Source organism: Ursus americanus, chromosome 17 (assembly GCF_024610735.1).
Source record: "Ursus americanus isolate L20-20 chromosome 17, mUrsAme1.1.p, whole genome shotgun sequence".
NCBI classification, from domain to species: domain Eukaryota; kingdom Metazoa; phylum Chordata; class Mammalia; order Carnivora; family Ursidae; genus Ursus; species Ursus americanus.
In genome coordinates, this window is record NC_142143.1 from 2,949,803 (window position 1) to 2,973,197 (window position 23,395).

At 52.2% G+C, this 23,395-nt stretch overlaps 1 protein-coding gene across 2 annotated transcripts in view; it reads right to left on the bottom strand.

The window, feature by feature from the left end:
• TBC1D22A (TBC1 domain family member 22A) overlaps positions 1–23,395 on the bottom strand; it is a 316,479-nt gene that overhangs the window by 134,076 nt on the left and 159,008 nt on the right. For both annotated transcript variants that reach the window (XM_045779679.2, XM_045779681.2), the window contains exon 9: positions 10,970–11,079. In XM_045779679.2, the coding sequence (XP_045635635.1) occupies positions 10,970–11,079 (110 nt within the window). The remainder of the gene's footprint in view (positions 1–10,969; positions 11,080–23,395) is intronic.

Genomic DNA, 23,395 nt, shown 5'->3' on the forward strand with positions numbered 1-23,395 from the left:
TAAAATCTTTTTTTAAAAAAGCTTTTTAAAAAAACTGACAAGAGAAGAAGTAGAAAATCTGGAGCCCTAGCTAGAGCAGAAATTGAATTTATAGTTAAAACTTTCCCACAAAGAAAGTTCCAGGGCAAGATGGCTTCACTGTTCAACTCTATCAAATATGTAAGTTTCAGGAAAAAATAATACTAATCTTACACAAATTCTTTCAGAAATTATAGGCCACCATTTCCCTAATGTTAAAAATGAAAAAGACATTAGAAGAAAAGAAAGTAGAACACAATATTCCTCATGAACATAGAGGTGAAAATCTTTAAATACATATTACCAAAGAAAATCTAGAAATACAAAAAAAGGCTAGTATCTCATGACCAAGTGGGGTTTCCCAGAAATGCAGGTCAGCCTAACAATCAAAGTTCATTAAGGTCCTCCGCTACATTAACAGAATAAGTAAGAAAAATTATATGATCATATCAACAGAAGAAAAAGCATTTGATAAAATATCAATTCATAATTTTTTTTAAAAGACTCAGCAAAGCAAACTATAATCTGACACCCTGGTCTTCTTCCACCAGGTCTTAAGAATTCAATCCTCAACTTCTTATGACATTTATACCAGTATTCCTCAAACGTAAAGACCTATCAAAATAAACCAGAGTGCTTATTAAAAATATAGACTCGACTGTGGTATTTGCACTGTCAGCAACCACCCTGAAAAAGGGCATCTATAAAAAGCCAAGAGCTACCATCATACTGCATGTTGAGAGCCTGAATGCTTCACTCTCCCCACAGTATCTGCAAGGAGGTAAAAATGTCTGCTCTCATCACTTGAGGGCCTTGACAATGCAATAAGTCAAGAAAAGGAAATAAAAGCCACGCAAGTGTATAGAAAGAAGTAAGGCTCTCTTTATGTGTAGATGACATGATTGTGTACACAGAAACTCCTAAGGCATCTACCAAGAAGCTCCTAGAACTAGTCAGTGAATTTAGTAAGATCACCAGAAAGGTGAGGCACATTACATTTTCCAAAAGTAGCCACAATAGTATCTCCTATCCTGCATGATCTTTTACTATGTGACCATGTCACTCCTGTATCAAGAGATAGAGTCCAATTTCCCTCTCTTTGAATCTGGGAAGACTTGTGACTGCTTCAACCAAGAGTACAGTAGAAGTGATACTGTGTGATTTCAGAGGCTCAGTCATGAAAAATGCACCTTACATCCTGTTGGCTGGAAATCTTACTGGGAGCCTTGCCCTGTTATGTAAGAACTCTAACTATCATAAGGCCACCTTGCTGTGAGGCTGGTGAGTCAAAGGGAGAGGCCATGAGACAGCAATCACCCTGTAGTCCTAGTCTCAGGGCACCCTCTACGCCGCCCTGCCTGAGCCCATGTACCAGGAGCTCACACATATATTGGTGAGACTTCAGATGATTCCAGCCCCTAACCATCACCTTACCCACCTTCAAGTCTCCCCACCTGAGGCTCCAGACATTGTGGCACATCGATAAGCAATACAGGCCATATCCTGATTGAAATCCTGACTGAAAGAATCTGTGAGCATAATAAAATAGTTCCTTTAAGTCGGGAAGTTTGGAGCAATTTGTTACGCAACAATACTAGCTGGAAAAGGATGTCAGTTTACAAAATCAATTATATTTGTATATAGCAGCAGTAAAATTTGAAAAACAAAATTTACAAAACAAAGCTATACCATTTTTTAAAGTAGCATCAAAAAGCCCAAACTATTTAGAAATAAATTTAACAACATATGAACAAAACCCATACACTGAAAACTACAAAATGTTTGTGAGGATAAATTTTAAAATGTCTAAATTTAAAAACTCAGTATTGTTAATGCTGTTAATTTTGGGAAAACTGACATATAAATTCAACATAATCCCATTCAAACCCCAGCTCCTATTACTTTTTCTAAGGCTTTTCTGAAAGCAAATTGCTAAAATGATAAACTTTATATAAAAATATAAAGAACCAAAAATACTCGTGACAATTTATTTTAAAAAGAACAAAGTTGGAGGACTCTCTCCACCGGACTCTAAGAAAAGCTACAATAATTAAGACAGTATGTACTGGCATAAAGATGCATTAATAGATCAATGGAACAGAACAGATGTACAGAAATAGACACACATTTATATAATCATTTGCTTTTCAGAAAAGGGACCAAAGCAATCTACGGGGGGGGGCTGTTTTCAACAAATGATGCTACTAGCTATGTTAACTAGGAAACCTGTATTTTAAAAACGAACCACTCTGCCTTCCTCACACCACAGAAAAATTAAGTCAAGTTAAAAATCAAAACAAAAATTATAAAGCTTCTGGAAGGAAAACAAAGGGGAATTCCCTGGCATGCTAGGGGTAGGTGAAGGGTTTTTACTTAAATTAGATTTTAAATTTTTAGTTAGACTTCTTGAGATCAATTAGATTTCATAAAAATTAAAATTGTCCACTCATGAGAAGACACTGTCTTCTGACAATGCAGTGACACACTGCAAACTTGGGGCAAACACTCTCCCACGGCCCCCACCCTCTACACCGACACACACACCTCCTAACAGAAGACTGCCGGCCGGCGAGACAGAGGAGTCCGTGAAGGGCAGTGCTGGTGCAGCCCCATCTCGTGCATACTGCTGCTGGTGTGTTAAACAGCACAGCCCATTTAGGGGAAATGCTGGGCTGCTTTTCACAGAAACGAAACACACTCCCACAGCACGACCCTGCAAGGCTACACCTGGCGCCGAGAGAGAGAAATGAAGGCTATGTCGACAAGAAGACATGCACGTGACTGTCCACAAAAAGTTTACTCATAGCAACCACAGGCCAGAAACAGCCTTGGCTTCCACCAAAAGATGGACGGACAAACAAGCTATGATATATTCATACCGTGAAATACTACTTGGTAATTAAAAGGAATGAACTATTCATTCAGGCAATGACATGGATTTTACATTTTTCAATGCTATTGTGAATTGAATTTTTTTTAATTTTCATTTTTAAAGTGTTTGCTGCTCAATGACTCATTCTTAATGAATCTTCTGCTGCAGCCCAGTAACCAACACACTCTTATCTGTTTCATAAACCTTCCTAAAACAATGCCAAGAATTCTCAATTTTATCGACGAGGGCTCTAAAATCCCATCTCTAAAGATTCTTCCACACACAGAGCATGATTCATCTCGTGTTTGACACAGGAACACATCTGCATGGACTAGGTGCCTCCTTCTTCATTCTTCCATCCACGGGGCTGGGCACAAGGCCCAGCTTTCCATCCCTCCCCATGACAGCTCTGCAGTTCCTTCCAGGTGAAGACAGCCAAATCGGGACCAAGTGAGCAAGCTTCCTCTAAGCCACCTTTCCAAGCAACAGACCGGCCCCTCGCTTCTTCTGTTTCCACTGAGTTTAGCTGGGAAAGAACAACACCCCTAGGCCTCTGGCTGCCCCAGGCTCTGGCTGTCTAAGCTCATTTCTAAGGATCCTGGGCCACCTTCCAAGCATGCTGTGGGCCCCTCTCCTTCTTAGAGCATAAAGCTCTCCAAGGCTCCCCGCACCCGCTCTGGTTCCCGTGATACGTCTGTCCCTTCTCTCCTCACTGGCCTTATCTTCAACAGCTGACATCTGAGGGACAGCAGGCCCTGCAACCCCCAGGGACGGGGCTGGCAGTGGCCCAGACATCCTCTAAGTGAGTCGCCACACCACCATATTTCCAGCCTTCTCTCTGACAAGTTCCAGGATAACACAATCCCTTTCCCCAACACCCCCATCACACCCAGGCCACCGACCAGTTCTCAGAACTGAGTAATGCTTCCCCAAGGAAAGGAAATGTAAAAGACTAATTATAAAAGGCAACGGCCCTTTTCTCCTCGAAGAGGCTGTCCTGTTAAGTAATGAATCCAAGAGTAATAGAATGACTGCAGGGGAGGCAAACGGGGAAGCCGTAATTCAACAAGTACGAGCTTGCAGACAGCCCTGGCGCTGGGGCTGCTAGTGCTGTGCAGAGACGGGGAAAGCCCAAGAAGAACCCCCCCAAGAGCCTGTGAAGGCCACCCCCCGCAGAGAGCTGCGTCTGGAACCTGCCCCGCGGGCGCCAGCACCACATCCCGATGGCAGCCAGTCCCCGCACAGAGGGGCTCCAGAGGGGCTCCACACCCCAATGCCTCCCCACAGCTGGCCCCGAATCCCAAATGGCACTAGAAACACCCTCCAAGGAGCCCCTGTAAGAAGTAACAGCCCACCACATTATGTGTAAACTTCCATCTCTGGCCGGACCCCCGACGCACCCAGAGAACAAGGCACGCGAAGGGCAAACGCGGGAAGCGGGCAGGGAGCCCGGCTGGGAAGGAAGAGAAACACGAGGAGGGAAATGAAAGGGAACACCTGCACTTTCAAAGGCGTTCGCAATCAAAGCTGGTTGAGGGGGACCCCACCCCAGCACGGAGGACAGTGCAGCCTAGAAAACACAGCACGGAAGCAGACAGCCATGGCTTCCACACTGAGGGCCCCCCCTCCTCTCGTCCCCGACCACCCCCCCGTCTGTGCCCAGCCAGCCTGGGCCACCCCCACACTGTGAGAACCTCCCAGTGCGCGGCCCGCCGGGCAGATCTGCGCGGCCCACTCCACTACAAAATAAAGGATTAGCACCCTGATCTAGCTGCCACCCCCAGACCCTCCCCAGCCACCCTACGGAGGCAGCAGGAACCCCCACTGCGCCCACCCCACCATGGGTACTCACAACAGCACCACAGTGGATGAGGCATCACAGTCAGCCCGGCGCGCTCTCTCCGCCCAACCCACCACCACCTAGCTTAGGCCGCGGAAGGCCCTCCCTAGCCCCACACGCCGCCACTGAGGGCCCTGCAGAGGGCCTCCCTTCACTGCTCAGAGAGCCAGCAATAGCTCCGGCACCACACTGTGAACCGAGCCTCTCCCACAAGACTAGTTCACCTGCAAATGCAGCTGCTTCTCCTTTTCTCCCAGGACCACGGTCCCTCCATAAAAAGAACATCCCCTAAACAAACACTGAGCGCAAGAACACCATCCATCAGAAACGAGTGAGCAGGCCCGAAACCTGGGGAGGGCCAAATTATGGGCCTTTCTCAGAGCTGCCAAAGCTGACCCAGCTGCCCGGCCTTAGACTTCGGCCCACTCTCCCCTTCCCCAGGGAATCTGGGTGAGTCCACAGGCCAGCAGGATGCCAATCCCCGACCCTGGTCTGCACAGCTCCGTGGGAACCGCCGGCTCAGCCGTTTCTAGAATGTCCCATGCACGCTGGAAGAAAGGGAACACGCTGTGTGTGCTGGGCGTGGGGTTCCAGATATAGCCAGTAGCTCAACCTTATGAGGTCTGCAGCACAAACCTGTCACGATCCTGCAAATTCTTGTCTGCTTGACCTGCTAATTACTGAGAAGCACGAAAGCTGGGGCTGACTGTGCAGGTCTGAATCCCAACTCTGCAACTTACTAGTCCCACAGCGGGAAACACCTGACAGTCATGCTGGAGGGAAACCGAGGTAACGCCAACAGTTAACAAATGCAAAGAACTTGGGGCACCTGGGTGGCGCAGTTGTTAAGCGTCTGCCTTCGGCTCAGGCTGTGATCCCGGTGGCGTTCTGGGATCGAGCCCCGCATCAGGCTCCTCCGCTGGGAGCCTGCTTTTTCCTCTCCCACTCCCCCTGCTTGTGTTCCCTCTCTCACTGGCTGTCTCTCTCTGTCAAATAAATAATAAATAAAATCTTAAAAAAAAATGCAAAGAACTTAGAACAGCATCTGGCATTGACAGTGTCTTGGGGAACTTCCGCCAAATTTTTGCCTCTCTTCTTCCCCACCTGCCTCCTAACACACACGCTCACAAGATACACTTCTGTCCATGCACACACAATGTTGTCATAGCAAACGCTGAGGATCGTGTCTTCCCTGGTAAATCTATCTACTTGTCCCTCGGCAGTGATGCTCTTTACCCCAAATAATGCTTTCCGCCTTAAAATCTGTTTCCTCTAATAACGCATAAAAGCCACACTGCTGCCTAGCTATTATTTCAGTTAGTGTTCACCTGTTGTGTTCCTCTCAACCCCTTCCTTCGTGCCGTTTTGTAATCTTATGTTTTAGGCGAGGGTCTTATAAGTAGCGTACAGCTCGATCCTGTTTGTAAATCCCATCTGGCTGACAGTTATCCTTCTCCAGAACACCAAACACATCCCATCTCATTCTGGCCTCTGCTGTTCCTGCTGCAGCCTGTTTCCCATCGAACTGTCGGCCCCAACGACTCATCCATCTGTCGCTGGCCGTCCCTGCGACATTTTCTCTGACCTCCCATACGTAGCAGCTTCCCTCTGGTTTCTCCAGGTGTGATATTTTAATGCCTCTTTTGAGACTTGTTTGTTTAGTGACCATAAGAGCCCATGTCTCTCACGGGTGCTGGAAAGTTCCCGGCCACCACCTGCGTGCGTGGGGGCTCGCGCAGCATGTCTTCCCATCCCAGGCCCGTTGTTCATGCTGTCCTGCCCTAACCTCTCTTCCAAATCTGTGCCCTCCCTCGCTGCTGCCTCCCAGTAACTTTCTCCTTCTACTTTAATCCTCTCTTCTGCTGTGTTTAATGAATGGTAAATTTCAACAACCCTAAGTTTGGTTGCTAGAAGTTCTGTTGGGCTCTTTTCGAAAATCCACGAGCTCTTCTTTCAGAGTCTTGTTCTTCATGTTAATTAACTGTTTTGGTTCTGTTCATGTCGCTGCTGTAGGATGTCGAGTCCCTGGGACTCAATCCCTCGATCCCTGCTAATCACAGTGCCAGCTGATTCACTCCCGAGCACACTTTCTCTGTCTCGTACTTTTCCCGTCATGAGCTCATCTTCGGGGGTCTTTTCTGTGGCAGAACCACAGGCCTGTGCTGGGAGAGCAGCCCCAGGGCAGCAGTTCTTTGGGGCGGTCAGCCCACTGATGCCGTCCAGGAGACCCTTTCCAGCGGTCTCTGAGAGCAAAACCACGTTCCTAATAATAGCAACATTATTTACCTCGTCACCGTGCTGCCGCCAGCACAGCTGCCACGAAAGGTGGGTCAAGTGCAGACAGACTGGCGTGAGTCGAGGCAGTGCCCCCAAACTGCATTCTTAGCCCCACGCACTCATGGTGAAAAAGACGAATAAAAGGCAATTTCGCTTAAGGATGTCCTTGATGAAGTTCCTAATTTTATTATTAATATTGCATCAGACCTCAACCCTCAAATAAACATCTTTTCAATATTCTGTGTGGCAAAGTGGGAAGAACACAGAAAGCACTTGAGATAGGTACCAAAGAACATGATTTCTTCTAAAAATGCCCCTGGTCAATTGTTGGTGCTGTGAGCCGAACTAGGTAACATTTTTCAAGAAACATCATTTTCACTAGAAGAAATGACTAACAGTCAAACTGGTTATTCAAACTTAGGTATTTGGCAGACATTTTCTCAAAAATGAACAAAGACTGTCATTTCAAGGAAAACAATCGACAGGAGGTGCTGCCAGTAATAATATAGAGCGTTTAAGCCAAACTCTGAATTTTGAAGAACTTATATCTGCCACTCTGGGCTTACCTGCTTCTTCTGACAAGACGGGGGTAACGCTACCAGATGGGGGTAACACTTCTAGAAGATCTGCGCACCTCTGTCACCCAATATTCCCCAAATGGCCAGCGTCCGACATTACAGGACCATTCGTGGATAAAACACCGGCTCAAAGTGCAAGACAGGCCGGTGGACTTCAATGCCACTCCCTACCCAGGCTCGGCCTCATCTCATTTCTACCCCTGGCCAGGACAATAAAACCTTAACTGTTATGCATTACTGACTGTGTCAGATCATTCCCTTCAAACTTACTAGCATCCACTAGCGGGGTCATCCCCCCTCGTGTCTGGAGGACTCCCCTCCCCTTGGTAAGGAGTCCAGCTTTTCATTCTAGACAATTCTTGCTCAACGTCACCCAACGCCTCCAAGCATATGCTGGGAAGGAGTGGCTTCTTCTCAGACCTAGTCTGTCATCCTCCTGGGACCAGAGCCTCCCAACCCCCAGAACTCTGGTCCCCCTCCTCCAGAGCCCGCAGAACGCTGCCCTCCATCGGCAGTCCTCTCCCCGCACCCCCGGCCACCAGGATGCACATCCCGCAGGGACGGCAGGTGGGTGACTATATGCAGCACCCGTACACGGCAGGTGCTCACCACCCTGCGACCCAATGCAGAACAGAGTCCCAGACTGAGGCCCCAGGTGAGCCCAACACACAGTTACATCTCCAGAAAACCGAGCAGATGTGGTGTTTGCCCTCTAGAATGTACCCAGCAAAATGGAAGTCATTTCTGCTGATTTCAGCCGGACACGATTACAAAGCAGAGTAGAAAACCACAGGCTTCAGGGCTCACATGGGGGTTCCAACACACACTCTTTGACCCCAGGCAAGCGATCTGTGTGTGCAGATTGTGACATCTGCTCTGCTGTGAAGCGAAGAGCCATTCAGGACACGCTAGCCACCACCGCCGCACCGCGGTCCCACTGTGACTGCCAGCTGATCATGGGAAGCCCCATGCCGGCTGCCGAGGAGAGCCGCTGCACGGTCGTGCAGTCTCTCTGGCACGTGGATTGAGCGTAACTCGACAGACAACCCTGAACTTCCTAAAATGCCAGGCACCAGCAAAGGCCGGACTGACAGGGCTACACTTAACAAGGCCAAACAGGAGTTCTCAACAGCTTTCAACCAGGGCAGTGACGTGATGAGAAGGTGCCCCGGGAAGATAGCTCTTGTGTCGTCAGGAGAGCAGAGAGGACAGGCAAGCCGAGGAGTAGGAGAGCGAGCATGGCAACAGAAGCTTCCAGCTCCTCAGGGTACCGCCACCTGGTCCATCTTTCCTCCTGCTTCTCCATCCCTTCAGACCCTCACACCTGTCCACACAGGCAGCAGGGGCACCCACATACACCCAACAGCCCCCCAGAGGAGCTTGCCTCATCTCAGGGAAAGAAAGATCCCCCCGAACCCCCCGGTGCTGGTAAATGGCACCTCTCAGCACTGCTCACGTCGGGGCACTGTGGCTCCCAGCGGCCCGCGGAGCAAGGTGAACGCAAGAACCAGGAGAGCGCTGTGCCCCGCCCCACACACACACACACACACCCCACCCTAGTCCCAAAGCCATCCCACAGACAGCAAACCTCAGGTGACAAATGAAAAGTCTGTGTCACTTCCAGTGCAGAGCTGATTTTATTCACAAATAGAAGCAGGATAATCTTGTATTTAAATGGCAGGAATTCCATCACTCATGATCAAAGAAGTGACATTTGAAATTTATAAAGTCTCACATTATGATTCAATCCCTCTTCTAAAGGGGAAAAACAAGTCTTACGTTTTGGGGAGAAAGACTAACACATATGAAAACATTAACAATGGAAGGGAATGATAAATTGAGGCTTGGGCCAAAATCGAGCAGGCGTGTTTTTCTCTGTAAGATGAAAACAAGGTTCCTATTCGTTATTACAGGAAGGCTTCTACTTGCTCTTTGTCGCTCCTCAGTTATCAAAAGTACGGTGAGCCCACACTGTTCTCTCCCACACGGTCATTCTGGCTAATTTATTCCAATTAAACCTCAGGACCCAAATCCAGAGACTACATCATGCAAAAGCCTTCCTCGGGCCCCTTCTAACCCAGCAGCTGAGCCGAGGCCTCCATGGGCAGCGGCGTCGGGAACAGCACCACGACAATGGCTCAGGAAGGCCCAGCCTGGCGGGAAACGCAGGTGACAGGTGCACCCCATCAACTTCTCTCTCTTCAGATGGAAGCACCCCTACTCACCTGCGACAAAAGGGGTCCCGGCACAGCGCACAGATGCCCACACAGCCTCTGTCTCCAGGGCAGCCATCTTTGTAATGAACCCAGCCCATGAAAACCTCCATCAACCAACCCCTGCTCTGGGCCCTACACCCCAACCCCCACCCCCGTCACCCCTCCTCCAAGTCTCACTGCATTCCCAAATCGGGTCCCCAGGAGCACGTGTCTTATGCCCTCTCCGGGTCTACCCTGTGCCCCACGCTGAGCTCCTGGGAGACCTCTGCCTGACGGCTTCTCCCTCCCCAGGACAGCACGCAGCCCCTAGCACAGAGCGTGCATGTAGGAAAGAGTGAGCCTAAGATGGTCCACACCCCACCGGAGGGCCTCCATCTACCTTGGCCACAGATGCCACATCAAGAGGCTCCAGTCCGCCTTCCTACTCTGTGTAGGGTCCTTCCCCCAAACCACTTCCAGAAAATCACCCCTGGCCCTGGGAGACCTGCGGCCTTTCTGCGAAAATCTCTGCCATCCGTCCCGACTGACACCAAGTTCAGCAGAGCCCAACCACAGGGAGCAGGGCTTCCAGCAGCCTTGCTGCCCTCGGGGACCGGGCACGGCTGCGGTCCCCCACAAGCAGAGCCCCAGCCTGGGGCCAGCAGACACTGTGAGGCCAGCTGCTCGTAGGCCCAGGGTGACAGGTGAGGAGCGGAGGCCCTAATTCAGATGCCCTATAAGGGGCGGGTTGCCCTGAGTACAGCTCACCGGGCATGGACATGAGATGACTTATCAGCAACAACCGACATCCAGTGCTAGGACCACCTGCCGTCACCGGCAGCAGAGCTGGGGGCTCGGAATGTGTGGGGATCAGACTCTGCAGGGGAGGGGAGAGCCCACGCCCTAGGAGCCACGCACTGCTGGAACCCTCAGGACACCGCGGCTGTCTGCAGACGCAGGGGTGTGCGCGCATTCGCACACGCACACGGTCTTTCTCGCACCGTCCACCCTGCGGAGGCCGCACAGTCCAGGCGTAGAAAGGGCAGCTTCAGAAGGCAGCATGTGGCCCAGCTGAGCACGGAGGCAGGCCTACGCGTCAGGCCCGGCGCCCCCGCCTCCCCGTCCCCCGTGACACTGGTTTCAGAAGTGGAGGGGCATCCGCCCGGAGTCCAGGCCGGCAGGGGCTCACCTGAATACCGTCCAGCAGCTTGCTCATGCACCAGTACGTGTCGGCCTCGACGTTACGCAGCACGTCTGCGGGCACGCGGGAGACGTCGGCAGTGTCCACATCCTCCTCATCTGTGTGCCACGGAGCATGGAAAAGACAGCAAGTGGTTAACCCACAGGACACACCACGGGGCAGGGGTGGGGTGGGGTGGCAGAGACCTGCACGTGGCCGGCAAGGTCACTACAGGGCCCGTTTTTCTTGCTTGAACTAGATGGCTCATAGGCTTCCACCTCATCACTTAATGGCTCTCCATTTTAATACCTAATTAGTTGCAGATAATTAATATTCTGAGTCTTTGCCAATTAATTAACATAATTAATATATTATAAATTATTGCTTCTCAAGCATTTCATCTCCTAAAAAGAGAAGGCCTAAAAGACATGACTTATTCTTAACACAGATCTGAAAGTTTTTTCATAAGATTTTTAAAATTCTGCCTCTAATATGATCACATACTCATTAGACAATAATTTCTCTAAAAACTGGTTCCCAAGGTGAGAGTTTCCAAAACCATGCTGGGTAAAGACCCCTCGGCTCCAGGCAAACACCCAGGAAAGCAAGAGCCTGAAGAGTAAGAACGCAGTAGTGCTCCCAACAGCCTCTTTCTTCAAATATAAAAACCCCAATGAGAGAACATAACTTAGAAGTTTTAAAATGTAAAACAGACACTTAATTGAAACGGCTTATCGGACATCTGAATGAACTAATTTTAGATCCTTACAAAAGCTGCTATCATCCAGCACAACACTCATAAATGTTTTAAAAATTGTGTATTCTAATTTTTCATTTTATTTACTTTTGTTTTATTTTGCAAACATGCAAGGCATCTTTGCAAAAAAAACGTTCCTGAAGAAAAGAAACATTTCTGCCAAAAACACATTCGGAAGGTTTAAGTAGGTAGAGATGACAATGATTCTAAGAACACTAACTACTAACACCTGTTGAGTAGCTATGAGGTGCCAGGCGCTCCTCCCCACGGTTCCAGTGTCCTCGCTCATGATCCCCTCGCACGTCTGTTATCATCACCACTGTGCCCCTTGGAAACGGTGCAAAGAAACGGCACACATGGCCCCTGGGGCAGCCCGTGGCAGCGTGGTCAGGACGCTGGCCCTCCTCAGAGGCAGCCCAACACAGCCTCGCCTCACGTCACAGCGCGTGGCTGCAAGAGCCGCAGGGAACCCCCTTCCACTCTGCTCTCTGTTCACGACAGAAACCACAATGGTAAAAGGCCAGTCAAGTCCAGACCCAAGCCCGGCCAGGCCCTGCGTATGGGCCACACAGGTCTACACAGGCAGACCCAGCCCTGGACGTGCATCCAGCCCAGCCGTGTACAGCCGTGAGGACATGTCCCAGCCACTCTGCTCTCAGTCCCTTGTCACCGCACGTCCCTGGTGCGCCCGGGAGCACGTCTGCAGGGGCTGCGCCTGGGAAACTCACTCCATCCCCACTCAGTCCTTCACTCCCCCGCTCATTCAACAAGCACTTCTGTGTTTTGGTTTCATTCAGGGGGTTATTTTATCGATGTAGTTCACATACCATAAAATTCGCCTTTTCAAAGCACACAATTCAGTGGGGTTTAGTGTCTCACAGAGTTGGATAACCATCACCACCATGGAATTCCAGAATGTTCTCACCATCTCAAGCCAGCCCATCAGCAGGCACTCCCTGTTCCCCCAGCCCCTGGCAACCACTCCTCTGTGCTCTGCCTCCATGGATCTGCCCATTCTGGAGTCCAGGTAATGGGGCTGTGCGGTATGGAGCCTCCCCTGTCTGGCTCCCTTCACTCAGCGCCATGCTCCCGGCATCATTCAGGCCACAGCCTGTGCCAGCACTTCAGTCCTTTCCGTAGTAGAACATTTCAAGGTATGGATGGGCCACACTGCCTATAACTTGTCCCTCGTGCGACACAGCTGTCCCCTCACTGGGGCTATGCGACAACACACAGCAGGTGCTCCCCGTGGTGGCTCCGTCCCTACACTCCAGGGCCTTGGGCACAGAGACAAGTAAGAGGCGATGCCCTCTCTTGCATCACTCAGAGCCCCTCCCCTCTGATCAGGACTGTGATGAAGATGTCCCCAGGCTGGCCTGACTGGCTCTGAGCTCCCTCCTCTCTGTCTGAGCCTGCCGGGGACCTGTGCCCTGTCCCGGCTGCCCTGTGGGCTGCAGGCTCTCCCTCCCACAGCCGGGCACCACGCTGCCCCCTGGCCACGGCCCAGCAAGGTGCCTGGCCTCGGAACTCAGCTGTCCTGGGAGACCTCCAATGAGGTCCCACCGTGGCTCTGCCACAAAAGGCTGGCTCTGAAGTCTCGAGGCGGCCCAGATGAGAGGCACCAACCCCGCACAACCTCTGTCTACAGAGCAGGAAACGAGGTCTCCCCGGGCCCGTTACCAAGCACACGAGGGCCGCCGTCACGACGCCTTCCTGCTGGAAGAGCAATGTGGCTGGCACAAGCATAAGCGGCCTCCCCTGGCTTCGGCGGACTCAGCCCCACATCCCGTCACCGTCGAGCAGGTCTGATTTCACCCTCCATCTCAGGGAACAGGCTCCCAACAATCATCAGAGGACTCTTCTTGAGAAGTTTTCCATCGATGCATTCTCTCTTTCCAGGGCCTTCAAAGCACCGAGATGTTTCCTCCGCCGTTACAACAGAGCCTCCCCAGGCTTCCAGCTCTTCCCCAGCTTGCAGGGGCAACGGGCCCCCCAGTGCAGGAGCACGGGACACAGGCCTCGGAGATGTTTCTCGGTCTGTTTAGCTGACTTACTGCCTTATGCCAGAAAAGGTCGGCTGGGCAGCCTCTTTCAGGCGTCACCTCTTACAATGGTCTATTTATCACTCTTCAATGTGATCAAGTAATGGCATCTAACTCAGAGAACCCCTATGCCAATCTGTCTTCAAAAAAGCAGAGAGAATCGGAATGACCCTTATTGTCAGAATGAGATAAACATCCGTCCTCCCAGAGAAAACATCTGCCAACATGCAAAAAGGTGCAGAGGGCAGCACAGAACACCCCAGAAGGCCTGCGTCACAAGCACAGGGTCAGAGCCGAGAACAGAACTCCCCAAGGCTGGCGCAGCTGCTATGGGGTCCTCCTGGGGGTCCCCACAGAAGATGGGGCTCTAGCGGTTCCTGGGGGCACAGCCCAGACCAAACCAAGAGCGAACGCAGCACGTTCAGCACAGGTGCTGTCGGTCAGGCGCTAACTCACTGCACCATCTGCCACGAGGCCCGGGAGACTCGATGCCGTGGGGTGGGGGGCGGGGAGGGTCCTCAGAGGCAGACCCCAAAATGGCCAACAGTCGTGAGAGGTTACAACTCAAGCCCCACCGACTCCAAAGGTAATGCATGCCTCCCAGCAGGGCATGCTGCCTCCACGTCCCCAGAGCAAGGAGGGGGACCAGGCGGGGCGGCACCCCGAACGGGGAGCCACCAGGGAAGCCTTGGGACGAGAAGCCTTCCCGTGGGCAGCCACAGAGCCCGTGCTACGTAGCGCTTTGCCCCCCAAACATGTGCTGCCCCAGGTGACGGGGAGAGACCAGGAACACTGCTCCCCTGAGATCACAAATGACAGGAAGCCACGGACGTGGAGGGATTCCAGGCAATCCTGGGGTTCAGAAGAAGAAACACAATTCAAAGGGGGAAAGGGTAAATTCACAGGAATGGGACAAGCCTGTCAACAACGGAGGCGGGGCCTCAGGACCAATGCCGCAGGCGCCGGGGCCGGAGCAGGGGCTCTGGGCGCCCAGCCCTCTGGGCCACGGGGATGTGGGCTTAACTAATCCTGACCCACGCCACGCAGACGCCCCACAAGCTACTCCACAAGCTGCTCGAGGCCGCCGGCCATAGAACGGCAGTGCGGCACAGGGCACCCCGGACCGTGGCCCCGAACGCCCCTACGTGGCTTCTCCCAGCCAGGCAGGACTGACGGGCCCCCGAGCCAGCACAAGGAAGGTGCTACAGACTCCCGCAGGCAGCACTGACACCACACACAGGACTACCGACAATGGAGTTTAAGCGGACCTGCTGCATCTGAAATTGGACCGGATTCCATGTCCCACTCATCCCATCAGCACGAACACACGCACTGCACACGTACTGCCGTCGGAGAGCTGCACCCGGCCTGCTCCCCACACTGTCCACAGCGCCACCCGTCAGGACCGAGCCCTGTACCCCGGGGATGCTGAGCTGAGAAAGCTGGGAGCTCTGACCCCCAGAGCTCAGGGTGACGGGGAGACCAACACGCGCACAGGCTAAGCCGAGTGCACCTGGGGAGGCAGAGAAGACACTGCCCAGCCCGGGACAGATAATCCGCCATCTCAAGCAGGCCGCAAGTGCATACTCGGGCACGAGATGTAAAAACGGTCATTTAATTTATAAAGTATCGCACTTGCCTTCTCAAATCATGAGATGGCTTTAGGGGATGATTTAAATAAATTCTTTGAAATGCTACCCTGCCGTATTATTGTTGAAAAAGCAATTTGTAAAATAATCCCATCTTTATCAACAACACCATTTGCATCAAGAACTCCAACCCTGACCTGTCTGTATGCAGAAGCAAGCAGAGAACATTGCTCAGAAAAATGCCAGGAACAGGACCGTGGGCCCCCGGGAAAGAACATCAGGGGTGGTGCTAACTACAACCCTTCAGTTTTTGCAGAAAGGTAGAGAGTCAAAAGAGAATGCAAATTTTCAGAATTAACACTTAGGACTTTTGCAATAGGGAAAAAAATACGGTTTAAGCCACTAAGGTAGTTTCACTAAGGTCTATCTTTCCATGGATAGCCCTGGAAAAACTTCCCAAGGGTGGTGGTGCCCTTCTAAGCACTCTGGGAAGCTCGTGGGGCATTTGGGGGTCAGGACAATTAGGGTAGGGACCCTCTGGCATTCGGTGGTGGGGTCAGCACTCCCCATCCTACAAGTACGAACAGCACTGCACAATTAGCACGTCCAGACCGAGCCGTGACCCGTGCAGCAGCCCGGGCGGGTGGACGGATGGGTGGATCGGTGGGAGGAGAGGTAGATACAAGGAACTAACGAAAGAAGGGAGGACACTCAGCCTGGTAAGAAAAAACCACACAGGGGTACAACTGCTACTCTGCACTATCTGGAAAGCCGTCTCAGGTAACTGAAGAGCAGAGACGTCTTCTCCACGCTTCCACATCTGGGAAACCAGCAGGGCCCATGCTGGGGAAGGAAGAGGCAGGTCGATGGGCTCAAAGCAAGTGCGCTGCTCACCAGACGGCAAGGGCACCCGCCGCCACGATGGACAGAGCGCGTCCTCGGCGCCAGGGCCCCCTGCAGCCGACACAGCCCACGGCGGTGCGCGCCCAGCTGACGCCAGGAAGCGTCGCGCCTGGCTGTGAAGCGAGTCCAGCTGACAACGGCTGGCCTCTCGGTCTTGCCGAGCCACGGCAGCACGGACACCTCTGACTTCACAGGGAGAGGACGGGCGAGGCGCTACAACTCTAGAAAAGCACCACCTCACAGGTAAAACACCACTCCCTCCGGTCATAAACATGCGTGGGCAAGAGAGCCTGTCACCGCCACAAGCTCACTCAAGCTCTGGGTCTCTGGGGACTCACTCCTCGGAGGCTCCCCTCCAGGATGACACCTGCCCGCTTCCGCGAGACAACGGCGTGGACCCCGGGAACGGCCACGGTAGCACAGGCTGGGATCTCGTAAGGACCGGGGTGTGCTAGAAAGCAAAGTGGCCAGGCTCTCCCTCACGGCAAACCAAATGGGGCGCCTTGGAATCAGAAAGCGAGAAATAGCTCAAACTTAAACGAAGCCTATGACACGGGATCACCAAGCTCGAGGCACGGTGAGACCCAGCACCTGCCAGTGAGCGGCTCCGGCGGGGGGGGGGGGGGGGGGGGGGGGCACGCCAGGGAGGTTACGGTGCGTTAATCACCGGCATCGCACAAACCCTGCAATAAAACTCTTCACGTAATTAGGAGCTTAACTGGTAATCAAAAATATTCTCTTCTTCGTAAGCTAGCTGGAATCACTCCATGGTCTAATCTTTTGCATTGCCCAACTTGGGAGTTTAAATTTGAAACCCTGATGCTTCGGTGATGGAGGTGTTAGCACGTAATTACACAGATTTGGGTTCCAAGGCAGAGGGAAAAGTCCTGCTTTGGTAAGAGAGGTGCTGCCACTCACGACCATAAATTCACAAAACTCCGTGGCTGAGCAAGAACAGCTAAGGTTATGATTAAGTTGGTTCAGTGCACGAACGTTTACTGTTAATAGAAATCACGTCCAACTCAAGGTTACAAACTAAGCCACCATCAGACTTCCCGATTCTGTTACGTGGCTGCCAAGCTGCAGTCCACAGACATGGACAAACGGTCAGTGAAAGGTGGGACACCAGCAGACAAGGGTCACAAGTCAAAGACAAACCAAGGACAATGCCCTCGCTATTGGCCGGGCAAGAGGACACGATGCGGCCACATCCAACTTCCATCTCCTGGCCCACGGCGGGCCCCAAACGGCAAGAACCAAGCAGCAGCACTCTGCTTCTCGTCCACCTCCACCCCAAGCGCACCTCAGTCAGGGGTCCCCAGCCTCGTGCAAGCCGCAGGCCGGGGATGGCGCTGATGGGGCCGCCGTTCCTCTCTCTGGAGGAGCGCACTGCTACATGACTCCACGCCTCTGAAGAGAGCTCCCAACAACTCCTGGGGCGCCCCGACAGCGGTCCCTGTGTGGTACTGAGGGAAAGGGGGAAGGGAACATCTGTTTCTGTAATGATCCTTGTTACTAGAACATCATTTTTGTAAAAAAAAAAAAAAAACAAAAACAAAAAAACTTAATTTCACAACACTCTTTTGGCTTGACTGGATCTTTGATTTTTAATAATGCTGTGAGTCAGAGTTTTTGTTAATAGAAATGCTATTGGTTGAAATACTGATTGATTCCATTAACATGTATCAAGCACCTTCATGGGCCAGAAACTGGCTAGGGGAAAGGAGGAGATGGAACAGCCGCCACGAAGCCTACAGGAAGGGGCCACACGCGTGTTCACTCATCTACTGACTCTGGTGCGCTCGTGCCCTGCTTACCGGCCTTACTTACAACGTTGACCAGACTGATTTACAGAGAGACGTAAATAAAGAGCCAGCCACGTGGCGAGCAAGCAGTGTGACAAGGGACAGGGAGGCACAGCAGGTTCAGAAGAGCAGAGTCCCCGCCCCTGGAGAGGGTGGCCGTGGGAGGCATTGAGGCTGAGCCCTGGAAGACGGCAGCATCAAGCACAGGGGATGGGGCAGGGGAGGCCGCAGAGCCCGGAGCCAGTAAGCCTGCGGGACGTCCACATGACCCAGGCAGGGGACAGCTCGTGAGGATCATGACACCACAGATGTGGGTGCCCGGTTCCAGAGCTGGGCTTCCTTCTGGAGGAAAGGGGGAGCCCCTGGAGACGGTACACAGCAGAGTAACTCCTCACCCTGGCGTCTGCCAGCAGGGGTGCAGGCAGAGAAGGGATCCCATCTGGGGACAGCGCCGTGGAAACGAAAGCAGGTGGAAATGCTCCCAAGCAGAGCCCACAAACCACAACGGCTATTGAGGCACAAAGGAGAGTCTGGGCCCCACCACTGATGCCCCTCCAGTGAGGAAAGACTGCCAGAGAACACATGGGAGCCACACCATGAAACGCCAGGCACCGGGCCACCCGCTGCAGAGGACAGGAGGTGACGTTCCAGCATGCCCACTCGCTGCCTGTCCTGCACGACGAGTGTCGCCGGCTGCACCCCGCCCCACTCTGCATCTTCATATCTGCGGACCCCTGCACGACACAGTAAGAGCTCCCTGAGAACAGGACTGCAGCAGCCACACTCGCCTCATCTCCGCGCCTCCGCGAGTGCCCGGCACACAGCAGGGACTCGATAAACACGTGCCGAGCGAGTGCATGACAGCCGGCCAAGAGCTCACAGTCGAGGGAGGACGAGTAATTACATCAACAGTTGCAACTAGAACACAGTGAACATTATGCCAAGATGTTCTATGAAGAATGGGAAAAATTTAATCTCAATTTCTCCAGTTAAGAGAACTATCCAAACTATTGCTGAACGTAAGACCACGTATCAAGTCTAACTTGCTTCTACTAATGACAATGCAAATAACACTGAAACCAACAAGAGTTCGTCCAAACGAAGGACGTGCTCTTGGAAACAGCATGACACACAACAAGCAGACTGCCGGCCGCCCCCTCTCCCTCTCTTCACGCAAGCCCGGAGTTCTCTGACAAGAAGGCAGAACTCTTTTCTACTGGAAAGCTCTGACGGTTGCTGAGCTCACCTCCGAGAATGGCAGACGCTATTTCTCAAGAAAACAGGACACCCATGTGAGCCCAGCGTCCTGCTGGAGCAGGCTCCCCTGGTCCCCACCCCTCTCCCACACTCCACCAGCCTTCATGGGGCACACACGTCGCTGGAGCCTGCAGCGGCCTCCGGAGACACAGGGGCGCTGGGAAGCTCTCGTCAGGGCACAGGACGAAAGCCTTCCTTCACGTATAGTCCCTGCACTGAAGGATTTAGGCCCCTTGATATTTGTTTATGCGGAAAAAGTAGAAGACTTGCAGCCACGACCCTCTTTCCAAAGCCGTGTTGCCAGGCAGGACACTGCAGAGACCCCCAGCGAGGAAAAGCCATCCTTCAGAAGGCAGGTGGCAGACATTCGTGCACAGAGGAAGCTTGCGTGAGTCATGATCATTGGAACGTGCAAAATGATCATAAATCAATCCATTAAACTGATCTACTCCCTTTACCTAATTAAGTCAAAAATAATTCCTCGAAGGATAAATGGGTCTTTAAATCAATCAGCAAAATGCTCTCTCACTCAAACCATTAATTATGCAACCAAATGGAAAGAAAGACGGACCAACACGAGACAGCTCATTCCCGAAAGCCCTGGTGCACAACCTCGAGCAGGGGATCACGGGATGCTTGTGGAGTGCTCCCCCGTGCTGAAATGTCACCCAACTGTGTGAGCAGACATCCCACCCAGGGTGATGACGACAGCGGGACCGCAGTACAACCCCAGGGACAGCGGACTCTGCTCGTGTGTGCAGGTCAGCAAAACCCTCCCAGGGGAAAGCCCTGGGCCACGTCACTGTACACAAATCTCAAATGGTTTTAAGTGAAAAAAATTAGAAAGTATAACAGATTGGGGAAACATTTGCAACATATTACAGGCCAAGGATTAATACCAAAGATTCTACAAAAAATTACCATGCAACAAGAAAAATATGTAAGTAAGCCCACTGAAAATGAGGAAAATATCTGAAAAAAGTTATCTATAAAAGGAGGTCGGTTCAAAACAAAGAGAACGGTCAGCAACAGCGCTAGTTATAAACAAATAGAAATACGTACGACGAGGTGCGCACCAGCTCACCAATTAGACTGGTCAGAGTTTGAAATACCCCCCATGAACCATCTGAGCACAAGGAGCCCCCAAAACACAGACACTCAGCTAAGGAAAGGATCAATGGGTTTGAAAACCAGCCTGACAGAAGGTGTCAGAGCCCTTTAGAAGGCGCAGAGCTCCGCTGAGCCCAGATGGTGTGCCAGGCGTGCGATGGGGGCCGTGGGAACTCAGAAGAATATGGCCCTGTCCCCGCATGGCTCACAGTCTGGGTGGGAGCTGAGCTCCACAGGAAGAGTCCCATGCCGAACGAGAAGCCGCAGGCCGGCCCTGCACCCCGCCGATTGGAAAGTGAACTGGGACGCTGTATGCATAAGATGGCTTCACACTTCACTAGTAATAACAGAGCAAAAAGCTAAGAAACTCAGACGGAAAGTTACACCACAAGTACCTTTGTTGCTCAGATGTAGGGTCCTAAAGTACTGGTTAATTGGGAGAGTTTGCAGCTCTAACTGATGGACAGCCCAGCTTTCGCTGACAGCTCCAACAAGGTAATTCCGGCTGGGGCCATTTACAAAAGACTAAGCTGTGTTCGTTGTCCGTTCCTGGTCCTCGATAAATCATGCAGACACATCAGCTCCCAAATTCTGCTCGTGTATTCCTGCAAGCTCACATCCCAGCTGGGATTCCTCTGATCCAGCTTACAGCCAGCCTGGGCTGTGGCACTCCCTGGTGCCCGGCTTCTGGATGTCATGCACAAAGACGAAAATGGGGTTTACGATCATTGCCTCTGCCCGGATTCCAACACGTCCATGTGAAAGGCCGTCTGCGGTCACTCCCCGGGCAGGGCCTTGCCAGGAACCAGGCTGGCAAACCAACCCCACAGCTAGATTTCAGCAGCCCTGGCCAAGCCCTGACAGTCCATCAATCAGGAATTAATACATTTCAGCACACTCTTCCCTCTCTGTTACAGCCAGCAAATGAACCATAAACAGGGAGTAAAAAACTGCTTACGCTGTAACTATCCCAACTGCATGGAATATAATCCCAGGAAGGGTATGCGGCAACCACAAACAGAACCTGGCCACGTGATCTGTGGACTGTACCACAAGGTCAAAGCAAAATGGAACTACTCCCTTTCCGTTTCTGAAACACACTCCCGCTCAAAATAACTCAATCAACTGTGTGGCTCTTTGATTTGTGAATGAAAAGAGATCTTTTCCCCCTAAAGGAACACACCGACCTCATTTAAAATACGGGGTGCTTCCCTTCCTACTGGTCAGGCATCCCGGCTCATGGCTCCTGCAAATGCCACGGGTCACCGGAATTAGGAGAGCCAGCACGGCGGCCACCGCACACCAAGAAGCTACTCAAAGGCATGACTGTGGAAAAGTCCAACAAACAAACCTCTTCCAAAAAGACAGACATCCGATTTACAAACAGCTCTGCCGGCTCCCCACCCCAGTGCTAAGACGCCTTGGATAAAGAATGCATGTCACAGGCTGCCCAGCCTTCCCGCACAGGTGCGCCAAACCAGGGCTCCAACCCACAGCACAGCCAATGACTCGGCACCTGCCAGAAAATCGACAGCTGACAGCCAGGAGGGGGGCAGGAGCGCCCCCCGCCACATAACAGCAACTGTCGCCCACACCGCAATTCCAAAGCTCTGGCATCTCTGTGGCTCTGGACGGCCGCTCCTACTAGACCCAAGACCAGAGCGCCTCTCATCCTAGGAGGGTTCTATTAACCTGAACAGTAAGCAGAAAGCACGCTGGGGACTCGGGAAGGTAGAGGAGAGGAGTCAGTGGCCGTTCCATTCAGAGCCAACAAACGGCCAGGAGACCACCATGCCATGGGCACAGCAGCACGACCTCCAGGCCTCTGGAACCGCAGGGAAGGGAGGGTGTGGTGCAGGGGCGATGTGTCCCGGGAAAGGCCCCCAGGGAGCATCCAGGCCCGACTGTTATTTGAATTCACAGTCACAGAAAATTGGAGGGACTCAGAATTTCGAATAAGGGGGGAAATCTTCCACGTCTCCTGCCTAAAGCACAGCCAGGATCCCTGTGTGTCATTACATTCCAATTTTTCCACACACACTTTTTGCTCAGCTTTTCTAGGACTACAGTTGCATCATAAAGATAAATTTGTATCCTGCTGAAATCTGACATTTATAATGAAAATCTTCCATTTTATAGACACTACTTGAAGCCATGCTGTAGAATGGTGCAGAACAGGCTAGAGGGCCCGGCGACGGGTTACCTGGCCACACCGCTACTCTGGGATGCTCACATCACCTAAACACTTTCCATGACGAGGAATCCCCCCACGAGCATTGTGAACATGTACGGGATTGATCCCCACTGAGAACCAGTTCCTCACTATAAGCATCTCCAATGAAATCGGCAGGTAAAGGGTAAGGACGTTTTAGGGCTCCTGACAAATACTCGTGAAATATCTCCCAGAGGGTTTGTGATTTCCACTACAGCCAGTGTCTTCCAGGACCGCCAGCCCCACCGATCCCTCCTCGGCAGCTCACTGGGAAGGCACATGCAGCTCAGGAAACTGAGGCTGACTGTGCATTTCTGTATTTCCTGGTGAAGTGTGACTTTCTTCCACAAGTGTCTTTGTGACTGTTCCTTAAAGCCATCTTGGACTCACTTAGTTCTCGGTGGCAGCCATGTGGAGTGGGAGGGGTGGCAGGGAGGAGGTGGTTCTCCTCGCCTGGAGCGGGATTCTCCCCAGCCGGGGTTTCAGACATCCGCGACTCCTGCTGGAAAGCGCACTCCTCACGGGCAGAACGGTGTCGCTGACCATGTCGCCCAGGTCTCCCGCCAGGCTCGGACATGTGTACTCCACCAGGGAGGCCCCCAGGATGTGCAGGAGCCCCCAGCCACGGTGGAGAAGGTGCAAGAGACTAAGCCATCCACAGGACAACAGCCTGGGTTAACGTTGTCACGTGCACATGCACTCTCACCCTGCCTGACCCGCAATCGCCACAGGGCACGCACTTGTCCCCCTGCTGTCACTG